Source organism: Ochotona princeps, chromosome 19 (genome assembly GCF_030435755.1).
Source record: "Ochotona princeps isolate mOchPri1 chromosome 19, mOchPri1.hap1, whole genome shotgun sequence".
Taxonomy (NCBI): Eukaryota; Metazoa; Chordata; class Mammalia; order Lagomorpha; family Ochotonidae; genus Ochotona; species Ochotona princeps.
The window spans coordinates 29,962,577-29,970,849 of NC_080850.1; the positions used below are offsets into that span (position 1 = coordinate 29,962,577).

The 8,273-nt window shown below is 48.2% G+C and overlaps 1 protein-coding gene across 2 annotated transcripts in view; it reads left to right on the top strand.

The window, feature by feature from the left end:
• DIAPH1 (diaphanous related formin 1) overlaps positions 1-8,273 on the top strand; it is a 105,618-nt gene that overhangs the window by 96,031 nt on the left and 1,314 nt on the right. For both annotated transcript variants that reach the window (XM_058677580.1, XM_058677581.1), the window contains 6 exons: positions 58-297; positions 384-513; positions 1,150-1,274; positions 1,751-1,915; positions 2,010-2,145; positions 3,563-3,649. In XM_058677580.1, coding sequence (XP_058533563.1) covers positions 58-297; positions 384-513; positions 1,150-1,274; positions 1,751-1,915; positions 2,010-2,145; positions 3,563-3,649 — 883 coding nt within the window. The remainder of the gene's footprint in view (positions 1-57; positions 298-383; positions 514-1,149; positions 1,275-1,750; positions 1,916-2,009; positions 2,146-3,562; positions 3,650-8,273) is intronic.

An 8,273-nucleotide genomic window follows, 5' to 3' on the forward strand; every position in this document is an offset into this window, starting at 1 on the left:
TCCTATCCTCAAGGCTGTATCTTTTGGTGTCACAGAACTGCATGTTTTCTCTACTAGATGGGCACTGTGCCCCGTCTGCGCCCTCGCCTCAATGCCATTCTCTTCAAGCTGCAGTTCAATGAGCAGGTGGAGAACATCAAGCCAGAGATTGTGTCTGTCACTGCTGCGTGTGAAGAGCTGCGCAAGAGCGACAGCTTCTCCAGTCTTCTGGAGCTTACCCTGCTGGTAGGAAACTACATGAACGCCGGCTCCAGGAACGCTGGGGCTTTTGGCTTCAACATCAGCTTCCTCTGTAAGGTAAGTCAGGTTAGAGCAGGACCACACAGAGGGAAAGGCTACCGGTCTTAGGTGTTTGAACTAATAGTTTCTGTACTCACCCCAAGCTCCGGGACACGAAGTCCACAGATCAGAAAATGACACTGCTGCACTTTTTGGCCGAGTTGTGTGAGAATCAGTATCCTGATGTCCTCAAGTTTCCAGACGAGCTGGCCCATGTGGAGAAAGCCAGCCGAGGTATGGCAGATTGGGTAAAACTGAAAAAAGGTGACGCTGAGTCCACTAAGGCTCTTTGTGGAGAGGAATAAGCAACTGTCTATCTAGATTCCAGCTCCTCTCCCATTCAGTATGTACCTGGAGGGCATAGGTGTGGCATGGGGGAGTGTGAGGCTGACAAAGGTCTCCCTGCCCAGATATGGAAGTTGTCTTTCTCTCCCAGGGAAATACCCAAAAGCAGCAGCAAACAGAAATCGGGCCTCACCATCCTAGAAGGAAGCAAAGAAAAAGGAGCCTTCAGGAGAAACAGGGCAGGTGCCTGCCCTACTATTTCCATGTCTGTCTCTTCCTCACAGCCTGCTCCCTACAATACATGTGACACCAAGATCTCAGGGGAGTTTGGAAACATTTGTTAAATGATTCCTCTTTGGCACGCAGCACTGTTCACCTTGGGTAGACCAGAGTCTCAATTAGCAAACTCTTTATAGTCACAAATGTGTGAAGCGACCAGAGGAGGATATATGGGAGAACTAACATGGTCAGGTGCCAGAGACTGCACAGCCTGAAGCTGTGCTCTGCAGGCTAGAGGGGTCCTGAGCCAGGAAGTACCATATTAGTACAGCTCTGGCTGTTTTTCCTCTTTCCTCTTTCCTGTAGTTTCTGCTGAGAACTTGCAAAAGAACCTGGATCAGATGAAGAAACAGATTGCTGACGTGGAACGGGATGTTCAGAATTTTCCAGCTGCCACAGATGAAAAAGACAAGTTTGTTGAGAAGATGACTATATCCTTTCTTGAAAGGGGGCAGTTAGTCGTGGAAGAGAAAGAAAACTTCCCATGGAGGAGGCTAGGATAACTATGGCAATACGTAGTTTGTAAATTTTTCTGTTCCAGTAAATACATAGCACTCTCATTGTTGTGGCATTGGAAACCGCAGATAAATCAAAGTCCTCCCTCATTCCCCAACACACCGTCTACAAACTCTGCTTTCCAGAGGTAACTGCTACCACCCGGGCTTGTGGTTCACACCTGATGTTTTTAAACTGTGCTGCGTTTACCTTTTATACATCCCATACACTTGCAGAACTACCTCTTTCTAAATTGCCACCTCCTACTTTATGACTGTCCCATAGTTTAGGGTTTACTTAGAAAGCAGGGGGAATAGATTGCTTCTGTTATCTATTGCTACAAGGGGTGCAGTGTTGGACAGCCTGGGGCATGCCAGTGTCCCTACTTGAGTCCTTTACTCCATGACCGCACAGCTTTGTGAAAGATGCGCAGGAACAGTACAATAAGCTGCGAATGATGCATTCCAACATGGAGAACCTGTATAAAGAGCTAGGCGACTACTTCCTCTTTGACCCCAAGAAGTTGTCTGTGGAAGAGTTCTTCATGGATCTGCACAACTTTAGAAATATGTTTTTGGTGAGCAAAGGCTACCTGCGCATTCGCCTTTGGGGGGCCGTTTGCCCATTGCCAGGTGCTCACAGGCCCACATTCTCCCCATCCTGTCTCATAGCAAGCAGTCAAGGAGAACCAGAAGCGGCGAGAGACAGAAGAAAAGATGCAACGAGCCAAACTAGCCAAGGAGAAGGCAGAGAAAGAGCGGTTGGAGAAGCAGCAGAAGAGAGAGCAACTCATAGACATGAATGCAGGTGAGCTGCGTGTGGAGAGGGCTGCTGGCCCGAGACAGGAGCTGTCTCCACAGGCTGCAGTCAGGAGAGTCACCTCGCAGGTTTTGTCTCAATCGCCCCCATGACGTTAGTGCTGCTGTTGACACTGTCTGCCGATCACAAGGTCCTTCTGGCCTTCCCTCCACTGGAACTTTTTCTTTCCGAAAATGCCTCCTGCCTGTCCCCTGTACATTCACACAGCTCAGCACACTGTTGGCTGTAAATGGCTTGACCTCTGACGGGGGACAGAGAGCTGGCTAGCCTCTTCTTTGTTCCACAGGGTATTTCACTAGCAGAAGCATGTCTTTGTTGAAACATATGGTCTCAATTACTGGCCCTCTGTTTCCTGTCTTTGCTGCTTTGCCACTCTGGATTCCCTGCCCCCAGCCTTTACTCCCTGGAGCAGCGGAAATACAACAGATACAGTGTCTGCTCAAGGCACTGAACTGCTACCACCCTTCTCTGACTGAAAGGCAAGGGGTTCACGGGTCTGTAAAGAGTCTGAGCACAGTTCTATGCTGTTCTGAAGCGCAGTTCCCTGCCGTAACGTCCGCTTCAGTAATGCTTATTTTAATAACGTCCATACCAAGTAACCTTCCCCCAAATTCTGACTCTAGGATTTGTTCCAGGTATCCTGGGCCCAAGTGTCTGGTAGGATGAATCCAGTGATGTAAGGCAGAGTGGAGCTGGACTCCACCTTCCACACCGGCCAGCAGGTGGCGTAGTGGACCTTGCCGGGTTCCCAATACCCTAGGGTCAAACAAATGAGGTTGGAATATAGGTCAGCCACACTGTTGGTGTTCAGGCAGCAGGTGGCGCTGGGAGCAATGAGCCCCAGCCTTAGAGCTGGCAGCCTACAGGCTCCTTGGGATTTCACAGTTTCAGATTTCACTATCCTGAGCTGTTGCCATGGAAACATAGCCAGGCTGGACTGATGTTGCTATCTTAACTCTTTCCCTGCCAGTCACTTCACATTAGATGTAGAGCTGAACTGGGGAAGATGTAGCCACTGGAGGCAGTACTCATGAGCAATCTTTACTTCCACCTCGCTTTGAAATCAAACCTGAGGGTTTGTGTAAACTTGTGTGAAATGCAAAAACACAGAGGTAACACACTTGTTTGTTAATTCCAAAAAGGTAAGTCTCTGTACTGGTCTCCGTGTGGCACTCCAAACTGAATCCTGGAGGGTGGCCCTGCAGGGATATGGCCCAGAGTATGGCCTGGATGGCAAGTCCAGCATAGTGTCACTTGAAACAGACATAGGGGCCTGTGACACTGAAGCTGGAGCCCTCTTTGTCTACCCTGTGCTGCCTGTCACCACAGGCAAAAACATCTTGGATGGCACTCAATACTTTCCCTGCTGCTCTGGCTGACACATCTCTATCTTTCTGCATGACAGAGGGCGATGAGACAGGTGTGATGGACAGCCTTCTAGAAGCCCTGCAGTCTGGGGCTGCATTCCGGCGTAAGAGAGGCCCTCGCCAGGGTGAGTAAGCTTGGGGAGCTCCGCCTGGGTGCCAAGACTGGTATATGCCTCACTTGCCCTGAAACCCTGGCAAGGGCGAGACTTCTCCACAAAGCCTCCATGTGTCACGTGCATTTTCTAGGTGACTTCTTCCTGTATCATCAAATACTGCCCTGGGAAACTAGGGTGTGAGGAATGGCAATGAGTCAGTTATGTTAGACTATTCTTGCATTTCTCCCACTCTTGAATCAAGAATTTGCAAAAAAAAAAAAAAAAAAAAAAAAGGAAATGGGGTAGAGAGCTTAGTGAGCCCTAAGCGGCAGAGACCAAGTGGCACAGTGTGAAACGCTGTGAAGACAAGGGCAGGTCTCCCCCTCTCAGATGTCTGCCTGCAGCAGGGACTCACCTTGTCCTGGGCAGCAGTCACCCTTCCCTGTGCCGGTCGTCACCAACTTATTCTCCACCATCTCCTCCTGAACTCTTCAGAAAATTCAGGACAATTATACTGAGTAAGAGAATCCAGGATTTAGTTAATGGGGAAGGATGAATGGGTTTTTCTTCAGGACAGCACACAGTGGTTCATAGAAGTATAGCTCGGGCTGTCCCTCGTGCGGGTGACCTACACCACTGTCTGCGGAAGGGCTTCTGGGAGCAGTAGTCACTGCTGGCTTCCCAGGGTGAAGAATCTGAAGTACACAGGAGGCTGCATTCTAGGTTACGGTTGCAAGAGTGCTAACACCTGGCTGCTGTACCCCGAGCCCTGTGACTTCTAACACCCATGCCAGTCTGAAACAGGGGACTTAAAGATCAGAATCTGGAGCATGCTGGCCCACAGTAACTCAGGGTCCTGGGCCAAACCTTTGAGAGTACTGTTCTACCCATGCTAAACGCTTCATCCCAACTCAGCCTTTGTCTCGCATCTTGGGTACAGACTCTGTAAAGAGGAGAGGTAGGTACAGATGACTTGAGACTCAAAGGCAACAGCCATCTGTAAGTCTGCGTGCTCTATTTCAAAGAGTGATACAGCTGATGTTAGTAATCTATGTAGTCTCTGAAGGTTCCTGCCCTGCAGTTTCCCCCTCCATATAAGTTGGTGTAGCTTTGTATGAAGCTTTGTAACTCAACAACAACATCGCCTCTGTTGTCCTGAAAGTCTCAGTTAAGTGCCAAACTGCATCCCACTTTGGATGGGGAATTCCCTTTTAAGCCTCTTCCTGTGTAGCTAAACTAGAATCCCAGATGCTTCCTGCCCCCGAGAAGCTGGCCAGAACTTGCTCTGCTGGGGAGGTCCCGCCCTCGAGAGTCGCAGGCATGGAAGCTGGGTTCTGTTGGAACACAGCCTGGTAGCAGAGGACCCAAGTTAGGCATGGTACTGCCTTCCAGGGTAAGAGGGACGAGGAGGGAACAAATGCTGGCCTGAGAAGGCAGCCAGGCTTGAGTTACCTGGTTTTAAATTGGCTCCAGCCTGCAGCTGTGCCTGTCGGTCTGGGTTCTGAGTTTACTCAGAACCTGAATCTGGCTGGAGCCTCACAGGGGCAGACCTTGTAGGTACTCAGATAAACCTTCTAGGCTTTTTGTGAAGTGATGTGGCTTCACAGATTAGAGCAATAGAAGGCCTGGCATTGTGGAGTGCACAGACCCCAGCCCCAGCCCCAGCCCCAGCCCCAGCTCCAGCTGGGGACCAGAAAACCCAAGCCTGATCCGACTCTCACATCATCTGCTTACCACAGGCAGTCACAGTGGGGCTGAGATTTCAAATGGTCTGTAGGGTTTGCTCTAGCTTTAGTAATTTTCTGTGCAGTGACTGCAGTACTAAGAAGATGGGGAGCCTTGGCCTAGGAGGCCCCATGCTCAAATCCATGGGCAGCGGTGGGACTGCCTCGCACCCTTTGCTAGGCCAGCTGCTGCGAGCCAGCAAATGGCACAACCCTCCTCTTTCCGAAAGAGGCAGCTGTTCCTGATCACAGATGCCAGTCTCTTCCCTAACTTAAAGCAGTGTTACAATCTCCCTGTCTCTGGAGAGCTGAGGAAGGGAGTGGGGTACAAAGCCCCATTGAGGAGTTAGCAGAGGAGCCCCACTATCAGGCTGGCTCATTAAAAGCAACACGTAAAGTACTGTGAAGTGCAGGGTGTGTGGGGACAATGGGCTCTGTGTCAAAGGGAAGAATCCCTGGGATTGTATACAGCAGCTCTTGCAGGCCTGTGATGGACTCAGCTCAGGGTTTCAGTGACTCAACTTTTTATCTCTGCGTGAATTGTGACCTCATCTGCACAGTCTGCTCGCTTGAAGGGATGAAGGAAGACGTGTATTGCACTCTTCCTGTCCCTTCCCCATGAGCAGCTTCCCTGTAAGCACGCATTGTACTCTTGGAAGTTGGCTTTGGAAAGGTTCCCAAGACCTCCAGGACCGGTATTTTATCGCTGCTTGGAGGGCAACAGAGTTAAGAGCCAGAGAAAGTCTTCCCCAGGGCTGTGTCGACTAAGCCGACACTCATCCCTCTTGCTGGACCACATCCTCTTCTAAGCAGGAGAGCTGTGGACATGGCACAGGTCCTGAAGTTCCTTCAGGAACGTTTTCTGATGCTTGCTTGTCTAGAAAAACGTGCAGTACCTGCCAACATCCCATATGGGTGCCGGTTTGAGTCCCAGCTGCTCCATGTCCAGTCTAGCTCCCTGCTAAATGCACTTGGAAAAGCAGCAGTAAAAGTCCCAAGAGCTTGTGCCCGTACAAAGCCCCTGGCCTTACAGGCCAGGCTGTGAACCAGCAGACGGAAAAAGCTCTTTCCCGCTCCAAGTCTGCCTTCCAAACAAATGAGTGTTTTACAAAGCAAATGTTACCTGAATCAGCACTTACTCTTTTCTCCTTTTATAAAAATAGGACAGGAAGTATAATGGGAGTTTTAGACAATCATGAGTACTTAGGATGGTAATGATTGCCATAGCTGTCCTAGTTTCCTCTTCCCAAAGGAAGTCTATTAACAAAAACATTTCCTCTTTAGTAATTCATAGCTTGTGTTTTATAAAGATCTTTTTCCACATCATTAACCATTTTTTAAATTTATTTTATTAATTACATTGCATTATGTGACACATTTTTGTATGCACTGGGATGCCCACCGCCCCTCCCCAAACCCTCTCCCCACGGTGGATTGCTCCACCGTGTTGCATTACCCTAGTTCAAATTCATTTCAGATTGTTTCATTGGAGTTATTTACAAAGCATAAAGTCCAGCATGTTATTGTCCTGGTAAGTTCAATGGTTTCTTGGTGAGACCATCTCTGGTCTGAAGGCAGAGCCAGCATAGTATCACGCTAATCAATTAAAAGCTCCAACATAATATTTAGAACCATTTACAACATTCTGGCATTGACATGGTATTAACCAATATGTTAATAGGAAAATGCAGGTTCTCAACCACAACCTGTGGCTTCTTCATAGACATTAATTTCTTCAGAGACTTCACAGTTTATATTCACCCGTGTTGTACACAGTTTAAAATGGCTATAGATTGCTATTCAGCTGTCTAATGTCTATTTTTAATTTTAGTATGTAGCAGTTTATAGCATTGAAGCATGATTTTGCTGAAGCTGGCTGTTTTTCGGGTGGTCTAACTGTATAGCTCTATCAGGACATATGTCAACAGTTCAGGTGAACATTTTTAGGAGGGGTGTGCAGAGAAATCCTCAATACCTGAGTGAGGAGTAACTAATCTTTGTGTCCCACCTAGTGAGTGATAAGTGGCCCCCATGGCTAAAGTCTTCACCTTGAATGCACTGTGATCCCATATGGGCACGGTTTCTAATCACGGCAGCCCCCTGTTTGTGGCCTGGGAAAGCAGTGGAGGACAGCCGAAAGCCTATGTGGGAGTCCTGGAGGAAGTTCCTGGTTTCAGATCTGCACAGCACTGGCCATTGCGGTCACTTGGGGAGTGAAGTATTGGGTGGAACATGTTCCACTCATCTGTATATGACTTTGTAATAAGCAATAAATAAAGATTGGGTTAAAAATGCCATCGGCTCTTTCTTTCTTTCCTTCTTTCTTTCCTTCCTTCTTTCCTTCCTTCTTTCCTTCCTTCTTTCCTTCCTTCTTTCCTTCCTTCTTTCCTTCCTTCTTTCCTTCCTTCTTTCCTTCCTTCTTTCCTTCCTTCTTTCCTTCCTTCTTTCCTTCCTTCTTTCCTTCCTTCTTTCCTTCCTTCTTTCCTTCCTTCTTTCCTTCCTTCTTTCCTTCCTTCTTTCCTTCCTTCCTTCTTTCCTTCCTTCCTTCTTTCCTTCCTTCCTTCTTTCCTTCCTTCCTTCTTTCCTTCCTTCCTTCTTTCCTTCCTTCCTTCTTTCCTTCCTTCCTTCTTTCCTTCCTTCCTTCTTTCCTTCCTTCCTTCTTTCCTTCCTTCCTTCTTTCCTTCCTTCCTTCTTTCCTTCCTTCCTTCTTTCCTTCCTTCCTTCTTTCCTTCCTTCCTTCTTTCCTTCCTTCCTTCTTTCCTTCCTTCCTTCTTTCCTTCCTTCCTTCTTTCCTTCCTTCCTTCTTTCCTTCCTTCCTTCTTTCCTTCCTTCCTTCTTTCCTTCCTTCCTTCTTTCCTTCCTTCCTTCTTTCCTTCCTTCCTTCTTTCCTTCCTTCCTTCTTTCCTTCCTTCCTTCTTTCCTTCCTTCCA